This window comes from Heptranchias perlo, chromosome 10, assembly GCF_035084215.1.
Source record: "Heptranchias perlo isolate sHepPer1 chromosome 10, sHepPer1.hap1, whole genome shotgun sequence".
NCBI lineage: Eukaryota > Metazoa > Chordata > Chondrichthyes > Hexanchiformes > Hexanchidae > Heptranchias > Heptranchias perlo.
Genome location: NC_090334.1, coordinates 86,526,309 through 86,549,268, shown reverse-complemented (window position 1 = coordinate 86,549,268; position 22,960 = coordinate 86,526,309). Strand labels below are relative to the sequence as shown.

Below are 22,960 nucleotides of genomic sequence, written 5' to 3'. Positions count from 1 at the left end.
GAGGCATAGAGTACAAAAGGAAGGAAGTTATGCTAAACTTTTATAAAACACTGGTTAGGCCTCAGCTGGAGTTTTGTGTTCAATTCTTGGTACCACTTTAGGAGGGATGTCAAGGCCTTAGGGTTCAGAAGGGATTTACTGGAATGGTACCAGGAATGAGGGACTTCAGTTAAGTGGAGAGACTGGAGAAGCTGGGATTGTTCGCCTCAGAGCAGAGAAGGTTAAGGGGAGATTTAATAGAGGTGTTCAAAATCATGAGCGGATTTGATAGAGTAAATAAGGAGAATCTGTTTCCAGTGGCAGAATGGTCAGTAAGCAGAGGACACAGATTTAAGGTGATTGGCAAAAGAACCAGAGGCGACATGAGGAAACATTTTTTTACGCAGCGAGTTGTAATGATCTGGAATGCGCTGCCTGAAAGGGTGATGGAAGCAGATTCAATCGTAACTTTCAAAACGGAATTGGATAAATACATAAGAATAAGAAATAGGAGCAGGAGTAGGCCAATCGGCCCCTCGGGCCTGCTCCGCCATTCATTAAGATCATGGCTGATCTGATCCTAACCTCAAATCTAAAGAACACAAGAAGTAGGAGGCAGGACCCGGCCACTCAGCCCCTGGGCCCTCTCCGCCACCCACAGGGCCTTGACCGATCCGAACTCAGCTTCATGTCCAATTTCCTGCCTGCTCCCCGTAACCCCTAATTCCCTTTACGTCTAGGAAACTGTCTATTTCTGTTTTAAATTTATTTAATGATGTAGCTTCCACAGCTTCCTGGGGCAGCAAATTCCACAGACCCACCACCCTCTGAGTGAAGAAGTTTCTCCTCATCTCAGTTTTGAAAGAGCAGCCCCTTATTCTAAGATTATGCCCCCCTAGTTCCAGTGTCACCCATCCTTGGGAACATCCTTACCGCATCCACCCGATCAAGCCCCTTCACAATCTTATATGTTCCAATAAGATCGCCTCTCATTCTTCTGAACTCCAATGAGTTGAGTCCCAATCTACTCAACCTCTCCTCACATGTCCACCCCCTCATCCCCGGGATTAGCCGAGTGAACCTTCTTTGCACTGCCTCGAGAGCAAGTATGTCTTTTCTTAAGTATGGACACCAAAACTGTATGCAGTATTCCAGGTGCGGTCTCACCAATACCTTATATAACTGCAGCAATACCTCCCTGTTTTTATATTCTATCCCCGGAGCAATAAAAGCCAACATTCCGTTGGCCTTCTTGATCACCTGCTGCACCTGCAAACTAACTTTTTGATCTTCTTGCACTCGGACCCCCAGATCCCTTTGCACTGCAGTACTTTCCAGTTTCTCACCATTAAGATAATAACTTGCTCTCTGATTTTTCCTGCCAAAGAGCATAACCTCACATTTTCCAATATTGTATTGCATCTGCCAAATCTCCGCCCACTCACCCAGCCTGTCTATATCCCCTTGTAGGTTTTTTATGTCCTCTTCACTCTCTACTTTCCCTCCCATCTTTGTATCATCTGCAAACTTTGATATGTGACACTCGGTCCCCTCCTCCAAATCGTTAATATAGATTGTAAAGAGTTGGGGACCCAGCACCGACCCCTGCGGAACACCACTGGCTACTGGTTGCCAGTCCGAGAATGAACCATTTATCCCAACTCTCTGCTTCCTGTTAGATAACCAATCCTCCACCCATGCCAGAATATTACCCCCAATCCAGTGATTCTTTATCTTGAGCAATAATCTTTTGTGTGGCACCTTGTTGAATGCCTTCTGGAAGTCTAAATACACTACGTCCACTGGTTCCCCTTTATCCACCCTGTACGTTATGTCCTCAAAGAACTCACGCAAATTTGTCAGACATGACTTCCCCTTCATAAAGCCATGCTGACTTTGTCCTATTAAATTATGTTTATCCAAATGTTCCGTTACTGTCTCCTTAATAATAGACTCCAAAATTTTACCCACCACAGATGTTAGGCTAACTGGTCTATAATTTCCAGCCTTCTGCCTACTACCCTTTTTAAATAAGGGTGTTACATTCGCAGTTTTCCAATCTGCCGGGACCTTTGCTGAGTCCAGAGAGTTTTGGAAAATTATTACTAAAGCATCCACAATCCCGACTGCCACTTCCCTCAAGACCCTAGGATGTAAGCCATCAGGTCCAGGGGATTTATCTGCCTTGAGTCCCATTATTTTACTGAGTACCAATTCCTTGGTGATTTTAATCGTATTTAGCTCCTCCCCCCCCTCGAGCCCCCTGTTTGTCCAGTGTTGGGATATTCTTAGTGTCCTCTACCGTAAAGACTGAAACAAAATATTTGTTCAGCATTTTTGCCATCTCCATGTTTCCCACCATTAATTTCCCGGTCTCATCCTCTAAGGGACCTACGTTTGCCTTAGCCACCCTTTTTCTTTTTATATAACTGTAGAAACTCTTGCTATCTGTTTTTATATTTTTTGCTAATTTATTTTCATAATCTATCTTCCCTTTCTTAATCAATCCTTTAGTTACTTTTTGCTGTCTTTTGAAAACTTCCCAATCTTCTATCCTCCCACTAAGTTTGGCTACCTCATATGTCCTTGTTTTTAGTCGGATATTATCCTTAATTTCTTTACTTAGCCACGGATGGCTGTCATTTCTTTTACACACCCTTTTTTCCTCAGTGGAATATGGAATCATAGTTTACAACATGGAAACAGGCCCTTCGGCCCAACATGTCCATGTCGCCCAGTTTATACCACTAAGCTAGTCCCAATTTATTTTTTTTGAAAGTTGTAAAATAACTCCTTAAATGAACACCACTGCTCATGTACCGTCTTACCCTTTAATCTATTTTCCCAGTCCACTTTAATCAATTCCACTCTCATACCATCATAGTCTCCTTTATTCAAGCTCAGTACGCTTGTTTGAGAACCAACCTTCTCACCCTCTGATTGGATATGGAATGTAACCATGTTATGGTCACTCATTCCAAGGGGATCCTTAACTAGGACATTATTAATTAATCCTGGCTCATTACACAGCACCAGGTCCAAGGTTGCTTGCCCCCTTGTAGGATCAGTTACATACTGCTCAAGAAATCCATCCCTAATACACTCAATAAACTCTTCCTCAAGGCTGCCCTGCCCAATTTGATTTGTCCAGTTAATATGATAGTTAAAATCCCCCATAATTATAGCTGTTCCCTTATTACATGCCCCGACTATTTCCTGATTAATACTTCTTCCAGCAGAATTGCAACTATTTGGAGGCCTATATACTACGCCCACTAGTGTTTTTTTCCCCTTATTATTCCTTATCTCTACCCAAACTGTTTCATTATCCTGATCCTTTGTCCCAATATCATTTCTCTGTATTACAGTGATTCCTTCCTTTATTAACATAGCCACCCCACCTCCCCTTCCTTCCTGCCTGTCCTTCCTGATTGTTAAATACCCTGGCATATTTAATTCCCAGTCGTTGTCACCCTGCAGCCATGTTTCTGTAATGGCCACAAGATCATACCCATACGTAGTTATTTGTGCCGTTAACTCATCCATTTTGTTACGAATGCTACGTGCTTTCAGATAAAGAACTTTCAAATATGTTTTGTGACACTTAGTTCCTGCATTTTCCTTTTTTAACACTTTACCTTTTACTCCATACCTTCTGTCCCCTCCTGACACACTTTCCTCTGACTCCCCGCTCAGGTTCCCAACCCCCTGCCACTTTAGTTTAAACCCTCCCCAACAGCACTAGCAAACACTCCTCCTAGGACAGCGGTCCCGGCCCTGCGCAGGTGCAGACTGTCTGGTTTGTACTGGTCCCACCTCCCCCAGAACCGGTTCCAATGCCCCAGGAATTTGAATCCCTCCCCCTTGCACCACTCCTCTAGCCACGTATTCATTTGAAATATCCTCCTATTTCTACTCTGACTAGCACGTGGCACTGGCAGCAATCCTGAGATTACTACCTTTTGAGGTCCTATTTTTTAATTTACCTCCTAACTCCCTATATTCTGCTTTTAGGACCTCATCCCCTTTTTTACCTATATCGTTGGTGCCTATGTGCACCACGACAACTGGCTGTTCGCCCTCCCCCTCCAAAATGTTCTGTAGCCGCTCCGAGACATCCTTGACCCTTGCACCAGGGAGGCAACACACCATCCTGGAATCTCGGTTGCGGCCGCAGAAACGTCTGTCTATTCCCCTTACAATTGAGTCCCCTATCACTATAGCTCTGCCACTCTTTTTCCTCCCAGCCTGTACAGCAGAGCCACCCATGGTGCCAGGAAGTTGGCTGCTGCTGCCTTCCCCCCCAACAGTATCCAAAGTGGTATATCTGTTTGAGAGGGGGATGGCCACAGGGGACTCCTGCACTACGTGCCTGCACCTCTTACTCTGCCTGGTGGTCACCCATTCACTTCCTGCCTGTACACCCTTTACCTGCGATGTGACCAACTTGCTAAACGTGCTATCCCTGTGGTTCTCAGCATCGCGAATGCACCAGTGTGTATCCATCCACAGCTCCAGTGCCGCAATGCGGTCTGTCAGTAGCTGCAGCTGGATACACTTCCTGCACACATGGTCGTCAGGGACACAGAAAATGTCCCTGATTTCCCACATCGAGCAGGAGGAGCATGCCACGGGGCCGAGCTGTCCTGCCATGACTTACCCTTTAATTGATTTAAATTAAATTAAAATCAAATGGATCCCACCAATCACACTGGAATTTAGTGATATACTCAAGGACCCCTGGAATTTTACTTGAAGGGAAAAATTTTACAGGGCTATGGGGAAAGAACGGGGGAATGGGACTAATTGGATAGCTCTTTCAAAGAGCCAGCACAGGCACGATGGGCGGAATGGCTGCCTTCTGTGCTGTAATGATTCTTTGATGTGACTGTACAGCATGGATTCGATACTGAAATACAGGGATTAATCGTGATTTCAATTGTCTTTTTACAGTCGGATTGAATGGGTTTTGCTGCACTGGTCTGAGTATTTGAAGGCGAGGGACGACTATTTTTCTTGGCTGATGAATATGAAGCAGAAGCTGGAGCCTGATCTTGAATTACAGCTGGGCCTGAAGGAGAAGAAGTTACAGTTAAGCCATCACCGAATCCTGCTGAGTAACATCTTAAACCAGGCAGCTGTGCTCGATCGGCTCATCCAGGAGTCGGGGTCCTTATTTGAGAAGACTGAAGATGAGACTCTCAATGAGGAAGCTCAGCAGAAATTAAAAGCTGTTCACGAAGAACTTGAGATAAAAGCAAAGGTTGGACAGGCTCCTTTCTTCCCTGTTCTTTTGGTGGAGTGGTGGGGGCTGCTTGCATGCCTTCCTCCCTTCATTCAAGTGTTGTAACGAGTGAGTAGCTCATTCTTCGGTTCCTGCCCCTCAGGGCTCTTGATTTATAATAACAGACCGAAGGCACACCAACGTAACAATAGAATCTGTTGGTATCCTGGGTGGGCTGAGCTCGCACTCCCTTTAACATTGGAGCTGAACCTCTGCTACCTCACAGTGGTTGAGACTATACAGGTTGATTGTGAGATTTGAGAGAGGGAGACCTGCACTGCCCCCCTCCTTTGGATGGTCTAGTGTTGTTGCAGCAGTCGGAGGTTTCCCAGTCTGGGACCAGGCTGTTCCCTCCGGTACTGTGTTGGCTGATTTTGCTGCTTTGGTCTGGCTCAGCTCCACAGCTATTGCCTGATCTTTGAGTACCTGCCCAAGCTTTCTCTTCCTTAACCATATTAGCCAGAATGTCATTATTCAAATTGTTCCCCAGAAGAACCTCAGATACCTTGCTTCTATCAGCCCCAATCACAACTATTATTCTAGCCCTTTAGCCAGTGGTCCTTCAATTAACTCGGTGAGACTCTTAATATAGCCATCCTACCCTCTAGGTACTGGTCATTCTGCACCAGAAGTGGTCGTATGGGTGTTCGTTCACACCCAGGGTGTCTCAGTCCTTGGTAGCCACCCATTTACTAAGACTGGATTTGGGAATGTCATCCTAGTCCTTGCATTGTATGTTGCTACCCACTCTGCAGTCACATGCCTCATGTCCGTCTTTGGTTTTCCACTTCCGTTCCTTGTCTGGACTATTAATTGGTGGTATTCTGCCCCACTTGTTACTGTTGGACAACCTGAAATTTCTGTTGGTGGGTGGATATGGTTATGGTATTGGACTGGAAACCCAGAGACCATGAATTCAAATCCCACCATGGCAAGGTGTAAAATTGATAATTTGTGAGCTAAGACCAGGAAAAAATAACCATGAAAGCTGGTTCACTGGTGTCCTTCAGGGAAGGGAGCCTGCCGCCCTACATGCGACTCTAGTCTCGCACTCAATGCCCTCAGGACAACATTGTCTTGCCAGGGTCACCCACATCCCAAAAGCAATTAAGAGCAGCAAAGTTTCATACAACAACTTGCATTTATATAGCGCCTTTAACGTAATAAAATGTTCCAGGGCGCTTCACAGGAGCGATGATCAACAAAATTTGACACCGAGCCACGAGATATTAGGACAGGTGACCAAAAGCTTGGTCAAAGAGGTAGGTTTTGAAGAGCCTTTTAAAGGAGGAGGGGTAGAGAGGCGGAAAGGTTTAGGGAGGGAATTCCAGAGCTTAGGGCCAAGGCAGCTGAAGGCACGGCCGCCAATGGTGGAGTGAAGAAAATCGGGGATGTGCAAGAGACCATTGGAATTGGAGAAGCACAGAGATCTCAGGGTTGTCGAGCTGGAGGAGGTTACAGAGATAGGGATGGGGTGAGGCCATGGAGGGATTTGTAAACAAGGACGAGAATTTTAAAATTGAGACGTGGCTGGACCAGGAGCCAATGTCGGTCAGCGAGCACAGGGGTGATGGGAGAACAGGACTTAGTGCGAGTTAGGATACGAGCAACAGAGTTTTGGATGAGCTCAAGTTTATGGAGGGTGGAAGGCTGGCCAGGAGAGCATTGGAATAGTCAAGTCTGGAGATAACAAAAGCATGGATGAGGGTTTGAGCAGCAGATGAGCTGAGGTGGAGGTGGAAATAGGTGGTCTTGGTGATGGAGTGGATATGTGGTTGGAAGTTCATCTCAGGGTCAAATAGGACGCCAAGGTTGCAAACAGTCTGGTTCAGCCTCAGACAATGGCCAGGGAGAGGGATGGAGTTGGTGGCTAGGGAACGGAGTTTGTGGTGGGCACAGAAGACAATGGCTTCGGTCTTCCCAATATTTAATTAGAAGAAATTTCTGCTCATCCAGTACTGAATGTTGGACAAGCGGTGTGACAAATGGAGGGGTCGAGGGAGGTGGTGGTGAGGTAGAGCTGGGGGTCGTCAGCGTACATGTGGAACCTGACGTATTTTCGGATGATGTCGCCATGGGCCAGCATGTAGATGAGAAATAGGGGGCCAAGGATAGATCCTTGGATGACTCCAGAGGGAACGGTGAGGGAGCGGGAAGAGAAGCCATTGCAGGTGATTCTCTGGCTGCGACTGGATAGATAAGAATGGAACCAGGCGAGCGCAGTCCCACTTGGCTGGATGACAGAGGAGAGTTGGAGCAGGATGGTGAGATCAACCATGTCAAAGGCTGGAGACAGGCCGAGAAGGATGAGGAGGGATAGTTTACCACGGTCACAGGATGTCATTTATGACTTTATTAAGGGCCGTTTCAGTGCTATGGCAGGGGCGAAACCTGATTGGAGGGATTCAAACATGAAATTGTGGGAAAGATGGGCATGGATTTGTGAGGCAACAACATGTTCAAGGACTCTTACTGTGACTTTGGCAGCATCTTCTTCCTTGGTAAAGACAGATGCAAAGTAAGTACTCATTTAGTACCTCAGCCATGCGCTCTGCCTCCATGAGTCGATCTCCTTTTTGGTCCCTAATTGGCCCCACCCCTCCTCTTACTGCCTGTATACTATTTATATGCCTTTCGAAGACTTTTGGATTCCCTTTTCTGTTAGCCGCCAGTCTGTTCTTATACTCTCACTTTGCCCTTCTTATTTCCTTGTTCACTTCTCTGTACTTTCGATATTCAGCCTGGTTCTCACTTGTATTATCAACCTGATATCTGTCATACGCTCCCTTTTTCTGCTTCATCTTACTCTCTATCTCTTTCAACATCCAGGGAGCTCTGGCTTTAGTTGCCCTACTTTCCCCCCTCATGGGAATGTACCTAGACTGTACCTGAACCATCTGCTTTTTAAAGGCCACCCACTGTTCGTTTACAGTTTTCCCTGCCAATCTCTGATTCCAATTTGCTCACTGAAATTGCCCCTCCTCTAATTAAATACTTTTACTCTAGATTGTACTTGATTGAATTTTTTGAGCAGGTAACAAGGAGGGTTGAAGAAGGTAGCGCGTTTGATGTAGTCTACATGGATTTTAGCAAGGCTTTTTGATAAGTTCCCACATGGCAGACTGGTCAGAAAAGTAACAGCCCATTGGACCCAAGGGAAAGTGGAAAATTGGATCCAAAATTGGCTCAGTGGCAGGAAGCAAAGGGTAATGGTCGACGGGTGATTTTGTGCCTGGAAGGCTGTTTCCAGTGGGGTTAGAACCATAGAAAAGATACAACACAGAAGGGGGCCATTTGGCCCATCGTGTCCGCGCCAGCTCGAAGAACAACCAGGTGCCCATTCTAATCCCAGCTTACAGCACTTTAGGTGCAGGTCCAGGTACTTTTTAAAAGAGTTGAGGATCCCTGCCTCTACCATCAATTCAGGCAGTGAATTCCATGCACCCACCACCCTCTGGGTAAAAAAGCTTTTCCTCATGTCCCCTCGAATCCTTCTGCCAATCAGCTTAAATCTATGTCCTCTTGTTCTTGAACTCTCCGCTAGGGGAAACAGGTACTTCCTGTCTACTCATTCTGGGCCCCTCATAATTTTGTACACCTCAATCAAGTCACCTCTCAGCCTCTTCTGCTCTTGGAAAACAACCCCAGCCTATCCAATCTCTCCTTGTCGCTGCAATTTTCAAGCCCTGGCAACGTTCTTGTAAATCTTCTCTGCACTCCCTCCAGAGCAATTCAGGTTCCGCACAACTCAGTGTTGGGTCCCTTGCTTTTTGTGGTATATATCAATGATTTAGTCTTAACTGTCGGGGGCATGATTAAGAAGTTTGCAGATGATACAAAAATTGGCCGTGAGGTTGATAGTAAGGAGGGAAGCTGTCGACTGCAGGAAGATATCAATGGACTGGTCAGGTGAGCAGAAAAGTGGCAAATGGAATTCAATCCGGAGAAGTGTGAGGTAATGCATTTGGGGAGGGCAAACAAGGCAAGGGAATACACAATAAATGGGAGGATGCTGAGAAGTAGAGAGGGACAGAGGGACCTTGGAATGCATGCCCACAAATCCCTGAAGGTAGTAGGACAGAAAGATAACATACGAATTAAGAGCACGAGTAGGCCATTCGGCCCCTCGAGCCTGCTGTGCAATTTGATAACATCATGGCTGATCTGATTGTGACCTCAACCCTACTTTCCTGTCTACCTACTATAACCTTTGACTCCCTTGTTAATCAGGAAACTGTCGAACTCAATATTCCATGACCCTGCCTCCACTGCACTCCGGGGAAGGGAGTTCCACAGACCCCCTGAGAGAAAAAATCTCTCCTCATCTCCGTCTCAAATGGGAGACCCCTTATTTTTACACTGTGGCCCTTAGTTCTAGTCTCTCCCACAAGGGGAAACATCCTCTCAGCATCTACCCCTTCAAATCCCCTCAGGATCTTATATGTTTCAATAAGATCACCTCTCATTCTTCTAAACTCCAGTGTATACAGGCCCAACTTGTCCAACATTTCCTCATAAGATAACCCCCTCATCCCAGGAATCAGTCGAGTGAACCTTCTCTGAACCGCCTCCAAAGCAATTATGTCCGTCCTTAAATAAGGAGACCAAAACTGCACACAGTATTCTAGATGTGGTCTCACCAATGCCCTGTACAACTGTAGCAAAACATCTCTACTTTTATATTCCATTCCCCTTGCAATAAATGACAACGTTCCATTTGCCTTTCTAACCACTTGCTGTACATAGAAACATAGAAAATAGGAGCAGGAGTAGGCTATTAGGCTCTTCGAACCTGCTCCGCCATTCAGTATAATCATGGCTGATCCTCTATCTCAATACCATATTCCCGCTCTCTCCGCATACCCCTTGATGCCTTGTGTGTCTAGAAATCTATCCAGCTCCTTCTTAAATATATTCAGTGACTTGGCCTCCACAGCCTTCTGTGGTAGAGAATTCCACAGGTTCACCACCCTCTGAGTGAAGAAATTTCACCTCATCTCAGTCCTAAATGTCCTACCCCGTGTCCTGAGACTGTGACCCCTCGTCTGGACCCCCCCAGCCAGGGGAAACATCCTCCCTGCATCCAGTCTGTCTCGCCCTGTCAGAATTTTATACGTTTCAATGAAATCCCCTCTAATTCTTCTAACCTCGAGTGAAAGAGGCCTCGTCAACCCAATCTCTCCTCATACGACAGTCCTGCCATCCCAGGAATCAGTCTGGTGAACCTTCGTTGCACTCCCTCCATGGCAAGGACATCCTTCCTCAGATAAGGAGACCAAAACTGCACACAACACTCCAGGTGTGGTCTCACAAAGGCCCTGTATAACTGCAGTAAGACATCCTTGCTCCTGTACCTGCATGCTAATTTTTTGTGATTCATGTACCAGGACACCCAGATATCCTCTGTACCTCCAGAGTTCTGCAATCTCTCTCCATTTAAATAATATATTGCTTTTCTATTCCTCCTGCCAAAGTGGACAAGTTCACATTTTCCCACATTATACTCCATCTGCAAAATTTTTGCCCACTCACTTAACCTATCCCTTTGCAGACTCCTTATGTCCTCTTCACAACTTACTTTCCTACCTACCTTTGTGTGATCAGCAAATTTAGCAACCATACATTCGGTCCTTTCATCCAAGTCATTGATATAGACTGTAAATAGTTGAGGCCCAAGCACTGATCCCTGTGGCACTCCACTCGTTACATCTTGCCAACCTGAAAATGACCCATTCATGCCTACTCTCTGTTTCCTGTTAGCTAACCAATCCTTTATCTATGCTAATATGTTACCCCCTACACCACAAGCTCTTATTTTGTGGCCCTTCTGCCACTGGAAACAATTTCTTCTCTGCTCTGTGAAAACCATTCATGATTTTGAACACCTCTATCAAATCTCCGCTTAACCTTCTCTGCCCTAAGGAGAACAACCCTGGTTTCTGCAGTCTATCCACATAACTGAAGTCCCTCATCTCTGGTACCATTCCAGTAAATCCCTTCTGCATCCTCTCTAAGGCCGTGACATCCTTCCTGAAGTGTGTTGCACAGAATTGCACTCAATACTCCAGCTGAGGCCTAACCAGTGTTTTATAAAGGTTTAGCATAACTTCCTTGCTTTTGTACTCTGTGCCTGTATTTATAAAGCCCTGGATCCCGTGTGCTTTTTTAATCGCCTTCTCAACCTATCCAATATTGCTACTACCTCCTCTTTACTGCTACATTTGCAGCATCCTCTTCTCTAGTGAGGTTCGATGTGAAGTATTTATTGAGTACCTCAGCCATGTGCTGTGCCTCCACAAGAATCATAGCACGGTTACAGCACGGAAGGAGGCCATTCGGCCCATTGAGTCCGTGCTGGCTCTCTGCAAGAGCAACCCAGGTGGTCCCATTCCCCCGCCCTTTCCCCGTAGCCTTGCAAATTTTTTCTCTTCAAGTACTTATCCAATTCTCTTTTGAAAGCCACGATTGAATCTGCCTCCACCATCCCTTCAGGCAGTGCAATCTACATCACAACCACTTGCTGTGTAAAAAAGTTTTTTCTCATGTCGCCTTGGTTTCTTTTGCCAATCACCTATCCAGACAGGATAGAGGAGCAAAGGGATCTAAGTGAACAGATACACAAATCACTATAAGTAACAAAGCAGGCCATAAAAATGGCAAATCAGACACTCGGGTTCATTTTTAGAGGGATAGAATTGAAAAGCAAAGAAGTTGTGTTAAACTTGCATTGAACCTTGGTTAGACAACACTTGGAGTATTGTGCACAATTCTGATCTCCATATTATAGAAAAGATTTGAATTGGAGAAGGTGCAAAAAAGATTCACAGGGATTATACCAGAATTGAGAGGATACCCTTTATTAGGAAAGGCTGAACAGGGTGGGACTCTTCTTTGGAAAGGAGAAGGCTGAGGGGTGACCTGATAGAGGTCTTTAAGATTATGAAAGGGTTCGATAGGGTAGACGTAGAGAAAATGTTTCCACTTGTGGGGAGTCCAAAACTAGAGGTCATAAATATAAAATAGTCGCTAATAAATCCATTAGGGAATTCAGGAGAAACTTCTTTACCCAGAGAGTGGTGAGAATGTGGAACTCGCTACCACAAGGAGTAGTTGAGGTGAATAGTGTAGATACATTTAAGGGGAAGCTGGATAAACACATGAGGGAGAAAGGAGTAGAAGGTTATGCTGGTAGGGTGAGATGAAGTGGGGAGGGAGGAGGTCTGCATAGACCAGTTGGACCGACTGGCCTGTTTCTGTGCTGTAGTTTCGATGTAACTGGATGAAGTTGTTAAAGGACTGTTCTAGTTTGAGCTGTGTGCAGAAATATTGATTCTCTGACTTCGCTTAAAATCTTAAAACAAGTGTAAACTTCAGTCACGGCCAGAGTTTGTGCAGTTCATTACATACATGCCTGCGGCCGCGACAGATCCCCCCCACCCCCACCCTGGCCTGATTTTGAGATTTCAGATCTGGTTTTCCTATTTCAGAAAAAGGTGACAATTTTGGACACAATTGTACAAGAGCATCAGCAATACCAGGACAATGTGGAGAAATTCCAAAAGTGGCTGAACTCCATGAAGGAAAAATATAACCACTGCAACACACCCAGAGAGAGCAAGGATCACGTCGAGGGATTGCTCAGAGAGCTGAGGGTAAATCATCCTTTTCAAATCAGTAACCATGGTTATAGTTTTTGTATCTATTAAACAGATTATCATCAAAGAACAAGAGAAATCCGAGTAATTCTCTGTAGTGCATCAGAATTTGTGCTTTCCCCCAGTACCTGGATTAAATTTCAGCCCAAGTACAATCAATAATTTCTCCTTTTTAACTGCAGTGTGTCCTATGTGAAATGAATTCTATCCAGTACCAAATGGGTGTAGACAATAACAACAACTCGCATTTATATAGCGCTTTTAATGTAGTAAAATGTCCCAAGGAACTTCACAGGAGCATTATGAACCAAGTCACTTCAGGAGATATTAGGACAGGTGGTCAAAGAGTTAGGTTTTAAGGGCCATCTTAAAGGAGGAGAGAGAGGCAGAGAGGTTCAGGGAGGGAATTCCAGAGCTTCGGGCCTAGGCAGCTGAAGGCACGGCCGCCAATGGTGGAGCGATTAAAATCAGGGATGTGCAAGAGGCAAGAATTGGAGGAGCGCAGCCATCTCAGAGGGTCGTCTGATTGGAGGAGGTTACAGAGATGGGGGTGGGGGGGGTGAGGCCATGAAGGGATTTGAAAACAAGGATAAAAATATTAAAATCAAGGCGCTGATGGACTGGGAGCCAATGTAGGTCAGCAAGCACAAGGGATGATGGGTGAATGGTACTTGGTGTGAGTTAGGATACAGGCAGCAGAGTTTTAGATGAGCTCAAGTTTATGGAGGTTGCAACGTTGGAGGCCGATCAGGAGAGCATTGGAATGGTCGAGTCTGGAGGAAACAAAGGAATGGATGAGGGTTTCAGCAGCCGATTTCATTTGCTGTTCGTGGGATCTTGTGTACACATTGGCTATTTGCCTATGTAACCACGGTGATAGCACTTTAAGAAGTAATCCATAGAATGCAAAATGCCCTGAAGAGATGATAGGGCATTATATAAATACAAGTTCTTCAGTTATATTTTAACATCAGATGATACAACTCAGTTATGATTAAACACCAGTCTGAGACTGGATGCTGGACATCTGGACTAATGTATAATGATCTGCAATTAAACTCAGTTCTTCACTAATCTTCCTTTCTTTGGCTGTCTGGTATCTGTCTTGAGCTGTTTTTGTGGTAAGTTGGTAACTACATCTAGGCATGGGCTGCTGCCACCCTCTGGAGATTGAAATGTAGTGTCAAGTATTTACCGATGTTTCCTCCTCTTCCCCCAAAATTGGGGATGCTCAAAAGGCCAGAATTGGAGGAGTGCAGAAATCTTGGAGGTTGTAAGGCTGGAGGAGTTTAGAGATAGGGAGGGGTGAGGCCAAGGAGGGATTTGAAAACAAGGATGAGAATTTTAAAATCGAGGTGTTGGTGGACCGGGAGCACAACAGTCCAAAATCCCCCCAGTGCAGCCCAACCTCTGATATATATTAATGAGCTGGACTTGGGTATACAGGGCATAATTTCAAAGTTTGCAGGTGACACAAAACTCAAATGTAGTAAACGATGAGGAGGATAGGAACAGACTTCAGGAGTTCATAGACAGACTGGTGAAATGGGCTTCCCTGAACAGCATTCATGAACCAGTCGGGTTATTTCAACAGCTTCATGGTTATTTTATCTGGTGCCAGACCACAAATTAGCAGATTTATTGAATACAGTTTCACAACTTGCCCTGGTGGGATTTGAACTCTCAACTTCTGGGGTGCTGGCCCAGTACATTACTGTCCTCTCAAAAAATAATTGGCAAAATCTAGAGTGAGCTTTACTCTGTACCTGCCCTGGGAGTGTTTGATGAGACAGTGAAGAGAGATCTTTACTCTGTGTCTAACCCGTGCTGTATGTACCTGCCCTGGGAGAGTTTGATGAGACCTCGATGAGTTTTGATATACATTAATAACTTGAACTTGGATGATGTGGAGATGCTGGTGATGGACTGGGGTGGACAAATGTAAGGAATCTTACAACACCAGGTGATAGTCCAACAGTTTTATTTGAAAATCACAAGCTTTTGGAGCTTACCTCCTTCGTCAGGTGAGTGAGGGTTCTGAAATCGCACAGCATATATTAGGCTAATATATCATATGCGATTTCAGAACCCTCACTCACCTGACGAAGGAGATCATCTCCGAAAGCTTGTGATTTTCAAATAAAACTGTTGGACTATAACCTGGTGTTGTAAGATTCCTTACATTTGAACTTGGATGTAAGGGCACAATTTCAAAATTTGCAGATGACACAAAACTTGGAAGTGTAGTGAACAGTGATAGACTTCAAGAGGACATAGATAGGCTGGTGGAATGGGCAGACACATGGCAGATGAAATTTAACGCAGAGACGTGTGAAATGATACATTTTGGCAGGAAGAATGAGGATCATAGAAAAGTTACAGCACGGAAGGAGGCCATTCGACCCATTGAGTCTGAACCGGCTCCACTCAAGCAATCCAGCTGGTCCCACTCCCCGCCCTATCCCCATAGCCCTGCAAATTTTTTCCCTTCAAATACTTAGGCAGTTCCCTTTTGAAGGCCATGATTGAATCTGCCTCCACCACCCCCTCGGGGCAGTGCATTCCAGATCCTCACCACTCGCTGTGTTAAAAAAAAAAGTTTTTCCTCATATCGCCTTTGATTCTTTTGCCAGTCACCTTTAAATCTATGCCCTCTGGTTCTTGACCCTTCTGCCAATGGGAACAGTTTCTCTCTATCTACTCTGTCTTATACCCTTCATGATTTTAAATACCTCTATAAAATCTCCTCGCAACCTTCTCTGTTCTGAGGAGAACAACCCCAGCTTCTCCAGTCTATCCACGTAACTATAGTCCCTCATCCCTGGAATCATTTTAGTAAATCTTTTCTGCACCCTCTCTCAGCCCTTCACGTCATTCCTAAAGTGCAGTACCCAGAACTGGACACAATACCCCAATTGTGGCCGAACTAGTGTTTTATAAAGGTTCATCATAACTTCCTTGCTTTTGTACTCTGTGCCTCTATTTATAAAGCCCAGGATCCCGTATTCTTTTTTAACCATTTCTCAACCTGCCCTGCCACCTTCAACGATTTGTGCACATATACCCCCAGATCGCTCTGTTCCTGTACCCCATTTAGAATTGTGCCCTCTAGTTTATATTGCCTCTCCTCATTCTTCCTACCGAAATGTATCACGTCACACTTCTCTGCGTTAAATTTCATCTGCCACGTGTCCGCCCATTCCACCAGCGTGTCTATATCCTCCTGAAGTCTATCACTATCCTCCTCACTGTTCACTACACTTCCAAGTTTTGTGTCATCTGCAAATTTGAAATTTTAGCCCTGTGCACCCAAGTCCAAGTCATTAATATATATCAAGAAAAGCAGTGGTCCCAGCACTGACCCTGGGGAACACCACTGTACACCTCCCTCCAGTCCGAAAAACAACCGTTCACCACTATGTTTCCTGTCACTCAGCCAGTTCTGTATCCATGTTGCTACTGCCCCCTTTTATTCCACGGGCTTCAATCTTGATGACAAGCCTATTATGTGGCACTTTGTCAAACACCTTTTGAAAATCCATATACATCACATCAACTGCATTCCCTCATCTACCCTCTCCGTTACCTCATCAAAAAACTCTAACAGGTTAGTTAAAGACGATTTGCCTTTAACAAATCCGTTCAAGGCAATCTGGGGAGGGAGGGGGGAGTTTGGCAGCGGGAGGGGGAGGGGGAGGGGTAGCTTGGGAGGGGGAGGGCAGAGTGGAAGTCATTCCTTGAGTGCAGTTTGAGGTGCTGCCTCCAGACTCTGACACGTCATTATCCAGATACTTTATTCAGCTTGAACGATGTTCTTTCCTCCATTCACAGGAACTGACAGATTCAGTCAGCGATGCAGAGCGGGAGCTTGTCAATCTGCAGACTCAGGCCAAGACTGTAATACAAAACACATCTCCACTTGGTGCTGAACGCATCAGAAGAGAACTGGAGCAGTTGAGAGCAGACTGGGAGAGTCTGAGACTGAGGTGTGATGAGGATCAGGGACCACTGGTGCTCGCTCTTCAATCAATGCTGGAATCCAGGTCCCGGGCTGAGCAGCTGGAGGAAGCGGTGGCCGAATTCCGCGGCCGGTTACGGAGCCTTGATCCTGAGCCTCCTGATCAGAATGAGATAGAAACTGCGTGGCGTAAATGTAAAGTAAGCAGTGGGCCGGGGGCACAAGGATGGGGGGGCCAGCGACGGGGAATGGCAGCTGTTTGTAATAGGACCATTGTTGTTACTGTTAAGCTGGGAATTTTTCAGCAATGTTTACCAGATTTTTCCTGGGAAGACCGAAGCCACCGACTATGGTCGCGAACCCTTACTCCGTTCCCTGACCACTCACTCCATCTCTCTCCCTGGCCACTGTCTGAGGCTGAACCAGACTGTTCACAACCTTGGCGTCCTATTTGACCCTGAGATGAGCTGCTGACCTCATATCCACTCCATTACCAAGACTGCCTACTTCCACCTCCGTAACGTCGCCCGTCTCTGCCCCGCTTCAGCTCATCTGCTGAAATCCTCATCCATGCCTTTGTTACCACCAGACTTGACTCTTCCAATGCTCTCCTGGCCAGCCTCCTATCTTCCACCCTTCATAAACGAGCTCATCCAAAATTTTGGCTGCCCGTAGCATAACTCACACCAAGTCCCTTTCTCCCATCACCTCAGTGCTCGCTGACCTACATTGGCTCCTGGTCCTCCAATGCCTACAAGATAAATTTCTCGTCCTTGTGGTTGAGACAAAGACCGTTGTATCTTTTGGGAACATTAAGACCAAGATCCATCTGGTTCACCTTCTACCATTCTGGTCATCTCATGATTCAATGATAATGGAGTTGTTGGCTAATCATTGCCATCAATCTCTATCAGTGAGTCTCCAACAGATCCAGACATGAGGCGAGGAAAATCCCCAGTGGAGAGCTTTGGGAACCAAAGGTCCAAAGTCATCTTACACTTACCCCAGCGCTGGCCCCCCGACCAAATGGGGGGAACTGAGGCAATAATTTTTAGCAAAGAGCCAGATGTAGTAGGGATAACTGAAATGTGGCTACATAAGGATCAGGACTGGCCGTTAAATATTGCAGGATATAATGTATTTAGAAAGGATAGGGAAGGAAGGAGGCAGAGCTGGGTCGTTGTAGTAATTAGAGCTAACATAATGACAGTAGAAAAAAGGGATGTAAGTAACATTAAGACAAACAGAATGCATATGGATTGAGATAAAGGATGAGGAGGATCGATACCACTAATAGTATATTCTGCGGACCACCTAATAGTGGAAGGGAAGTGGAGGATGAAATATGTAGACAAATCTATGAAATGAGTAAAAGACATAGAATAATAATCATGGGAGATTGCACTACCTCCAAATATACTGGCAAGAAGAGGTAGGGAAAGGGGAAAATAAGGAGGTAAATAAGGTTGGTGAGCTTCAGGTGCAAATAGCCACATGGGAATATGATTTTTTTAATTATTCGTTCATGGGATGTGGGCATTGCTGGCGAGGCCGGCATTTATTTCCCATCCCTAATTGCCCTTGAGAAGGTGGTGGTGAGCCGCCTTCTTGAACCACTGCTGTCCTTGTGGTAGTGATAAGAGACCTGGCTCAAAACAGGGCAGGATTGGGTACTAAATATTCCTGGATACAAGGTGTTCAGGAAAGATAGGGACGGAAAGAAAGGAGGGGGGGGGGACACAATATTGATTAAGGAGAATATTGCAGTGCTGGAGAGAGGATATCCTGGAGGGGTCAAGGATAGAATCTATTTAGTTAGAATTAAGAAATAAGAGGTGCCATTACACTACTGGGTGTATTCTATAGGCAACCAACCAGTGGGAAGGACACGGACCACTCTAAAGTAAAAATACTCAATTTCAATGGGATGAGAACAGATCTGGCCCGGGTAAATTGGAAAAACAGATTGGCAGGCAAAACTATATTTGAACAGTGGGCGGCCTTTAAGGAGGCGATGGTTCGGGTACAGTCTGGGTACATTCCCACTAGGCAGAAAGGTAGGGCAACTAAAGCCAGAGCTCCCTGGATGACCAAAGAGATAGGGATTAAGATGAAGCAGAAATAAAGGGGCGTATGACAGATGCCAGGTTGATAACACAAGTGAGAACCAGGCAGAATATAGAAAGTTCAGAGGGGAAGTGAAAAAGGAAATAACGGGCAAAGAGAGAGTATGAGAATAGACCGCCAGCCAACGTAAAAGGGAATCCAAAAGTGTTCTACAGGCATGTAAACAGTAAACGGGTAGTAAAAGGAGGGGTGGGGCCAATTTGGGACCATAAAGGAGATCTACTCATGAAGGCAAAGGGGATGGCTGAGGTACTCAATGAGAACTTTGCATCTGTCTTTACCAAGGAAGAAGCTGCTGCCAGAGTCTCAGTAAAGGAAGATGTAGTTTAGATGCTGGATGGGCTAAAAATTGATAAAGAAGGTACTTCAAAGGCTTGTTGTACTTAAAGTCGATAAGTGACCCGGTCCGGATGGGATGCATCTGAGGTTGCTGAGGGAAGTAAGGGTGGAAATTGCGGAGGTACTGGCCATAATCTTCCAAACACCCAGGGGTGGTGCCTGAGGACTGTAGAATTGCAAATGTTACACCGTTTTTTGAACGAGGGTGTAACCATAAACTCAGCAACTACAGGCCAGTCAGTTTAACCTTAGTGGTGGGAAACTTTTAGAAACAACAATCCGGGACAGAATTAACAGTCACTTGGACGCGGGTGGATTGATTAGGGAAAGCCAGCACAGATTTGTTGAAGGCAAATCGTATTTAACTAACCTGGTAGAGTCTTTTAATGGAGAAGGTTGATGAGGGCAATGCAGTTGATGTGGTGTACATGGACTTTCAATAGGCATTTGATAAAGTGCCGCACAGCAAGCTTATCAAGGTTGTGGCCCATGGAATACAGGGGACAGTAGCAACATGGATACAGAATTAGCTAAGTGACAGGAAACAGAGAGTAGTGGTGAACGGTTGTTTTTTGGACTGGAGGGAGGTGTACAGTGGTGTTCCCCAGGGGTCAGTGCTGGGACCACTTCTTTTCTTGATATATATTAATGACTTGGACTTGGGTGTACAGGACACAATTTCAAAATTTGCAGATGACACAAAAGTTGGAAGAGTAGTAAACAGTGAGGAGGATAGTGATAGACTTCAAGAGGATATAGACAGGCTGGTGGAATGGGCGGACACGTGGCAGATGAAATTTAATGCAGAAAAATGTGAGGTGATACATTTCGGCAGGGAGAATGAGGAGAGGCAATATAAACTAGAGGGCACAATTCTAAAAGGGGTAGAGGAACAGAGATCTGGGGGTATATGTGCACAAATCATTGAAGGTGGCAGGGCACATTGAGAATGCGGTTAAAAAAGCATACGGGATCCTGGGCTTTATAAATAGAGGCATAGAGTACAAAAGTATGGAAGTCACGACGACCCTTTATAAAATACTGGTTCGGCCGCAACTGGAGTATTGTGTCCAGTTCTGGGCATCGAACATCAGGAAAGGTGTGAAGGCCTTAGAGAGGGTGCAGAAAAGATTTACTAGAATGATTCCAGGGATGAGGGACTTCAGTTACATGAATAGACTGGAGAAGCTGGGATTGTTCTCCTTGGAACAGAGATGGTTGTGAGCAGATTTGATAGAGGTATTCAAAATCATGAAGGGTCTAGACAGAGTAGATAGAGAGAAACTGTTCCCATTGATGGAAGGGTCAAGAACCAGAGGACATAGATTTAAAGTGATTGGCAAAAGAACCAAAGGTGACATGAGGAAAAACTTTTTTACACAGCGAGTGGTGAGGATCTGGAATGCACTGCCCGAGGGGGTGGTGGAGGCAGATTCAATCATGGCCTTCAAAAGGGAACTGGATAAGTACTTGAAAGGAACAAATTTGCAGGGCTACGGGGAAAGGGCGGGGGAGTGGGACTAGCTGGATTGCTCTTGCTTAGAGCCGCCGCGGACTCGATGGGCCGACTGGCCTCCTTCCGTGCGGTCGCCTATGATTCTTTAGTATGATTGGCTACTTAATATTCCTGGCTACAAGTTTTCAGGAAAGATATGGAAGGAAAGAAAGGAGGCGGGGGTGGCAGTATTGATCAAAGAAACTATTGTAGCACTGGAAAGTAATGATGTAGTTATGGGGTCACAGACAGAATCGATTTGGCTCGAACTAAGGGACAGGAGAGGAGCTATTAGGCTACTGGGTATATAAACTGTAGGCCGCCAAATAGCGAGGAGGAGATAGACGGGAACATTTGCAGGCAAATTACAAAAAGATGCAAAAACATAAGAAATAGGAGCAGGAGTAGGCCATACGACCCCTCGAGCCTGCTCTGCCATTCAATAAGATCATGGCTGATCTTCGACCTCAACTCCACTTTCCTGCCTGATCCACATATCCCTTGAATCCTGTAGAGTCCAAAAATCTATCGATCTCAGCCTTGAATACACTCAACGACTGAGCATCCACAGCCCTCTGGGGTACAGAATTCCAAAGATTCATAATTCTCTGAGTGAAGAAATTCCACCTCATCTCAATCTTAAATGGCCGACCCCTTATCCTGAGTCTATGCCCCCTAGTTCTAGACTCTCCAGCCAGGGGAAACAATCTCTCAGCCTCTACCCTGTCAAGCGCCGTCACAACCTTATACATTTCAATGAGATCTCCTCTCATCCTTCTAAACTCCAGAGAATATAGGCCCATTCTACTCAATCTCTCAACACAGGACAACCCTCCCATCCCAGCAATCAATCGCTGGCACAGGCTGGATGGGCTGAATGTCTGCCCTCTATGCTGTAAACATTCTATGATTCTACTCCAGGTGAGGTCTCACCAAAGCCCTTACAATTGTAGCAAGATTTCCTTTCCCTTGTACACCAACCCCCTTGCAATAAAGGCCAACATGCCATTTACCTTTCTTAATTGCCTGCTGTACCTGCATGTTAACTTTTTGTGTTTCATAGTATCGTAGAAATTTGCGGTGCAGAAGGCGGCCATTCGGCCCATCGTGTCTGTGCCGGCCAGAAAAGAGCTATCCAGCCGAATCCCACTTTCCAGCTCTTGGTCCGTAGCCTTGTGGGTTACGTCACCTCAAGTGCACATCCAAGTAACCTTTAAATTTCGATGAGGGTTTCTGCCTCTACCACCCTTTCAGGCAGAGAGTTCCAGACCCCCACCACCCTCTGGATAAAAAAATTATTCAACTCCCCTCTAATCCTTCTACCAATCACTTTAAATCTATGCCCCCTGGTTATTCACCTCTCTGCTAAGGGAAATAGGTCCTTCCTATCCATTCTATCTCGGCCCCTCATAATTGTATACCCCTCAATTAAATCTCCTCTCAGCCTCCTCTGTTCCAAAGAAAACAACCCCAGCCTATCCAATCTTTCCTCATAGCTAAAATTCTCCAGTCCTGGCAACATCCTCGTAAATCTCCTCTGCACCCTCTCTAGTGCAATCACATCTTTGCTGTAATGTGGTGACCAGAACGGTACTCAAGCTGTGGCCTAATTAGTGTTTTATACAGTTCCAGCATAACCTCCCTGTTTTTATATTCTATGCCTCGGCTAATAAAGGAAATTATTCCACATGCCTTAACCACCTTATCTACCTGCCCTGCTACCTTCAGGGATCTGTGGACATGCACTCCAAGGTCCCTCACTTCCTCTACACCTCTCAGTATCCTCCCATTTATTGTGTATTCCCTTGCCTTGTTTGTTCTCCCCAAATGCATTACCTCACACTTCTCTGGATTGAATTCCATTTTCCACTTTTCTGCCCACCTGACCAGTCCATTGATATCTTCCTGCAGTCTACAGCTTTCCTCCTCACTATAAACCACACGGCCAATTTTTGTATCATCTGCAAACTTCTTAATCATGCCCCCTACATTTATGTTGATATATACCACAAAAAGCAAGGTACCTAGTACTGAGTCCTGCAGAACCCCACTGCAAACAACCTTCCAGACTGAGCATCGGTGAGCTTGTTATTGGTGAGTAAGTGCCGCTTGATAGCACTGTC

The 22,960-nt window shown here is 45.5% G+C and overlaps 1 protein-coding gene across 7 annotated transcripts in view; it reads left to right on the top strand.

Moving 5' to 3' along the window:
* Positions 1 to 22,960, top strand: part of syne3 (spectrin repeat containing, nuclear envelope family member 3) — a 207,420-nt gene that overhangs the window by 5,757 nt on the left and 178,703 nt on the right. For all 7 annotated transcript variants that reach the window (XM_067992140.1, XM_067992143.1, XM_067992141.1 and 4 more), the window contains exons 2-4: positions 4,933 to 5,242; positions 12,751 to 12,915; positions 16,750 to 17,076. In XM_067992140.1, the coding sequence (XP_067848241.1) occupies positions 4,933 to 5,242; positions 12,751 to 12,915; positions 16,750 to 17,076 (802 nt within the window). The remainder of the gene's footprint in view (positions 1 to 4,932; positions 5,243 to 12,750; positions 12,916 to 16,749; positions 17,077 to 22,960) is intronic.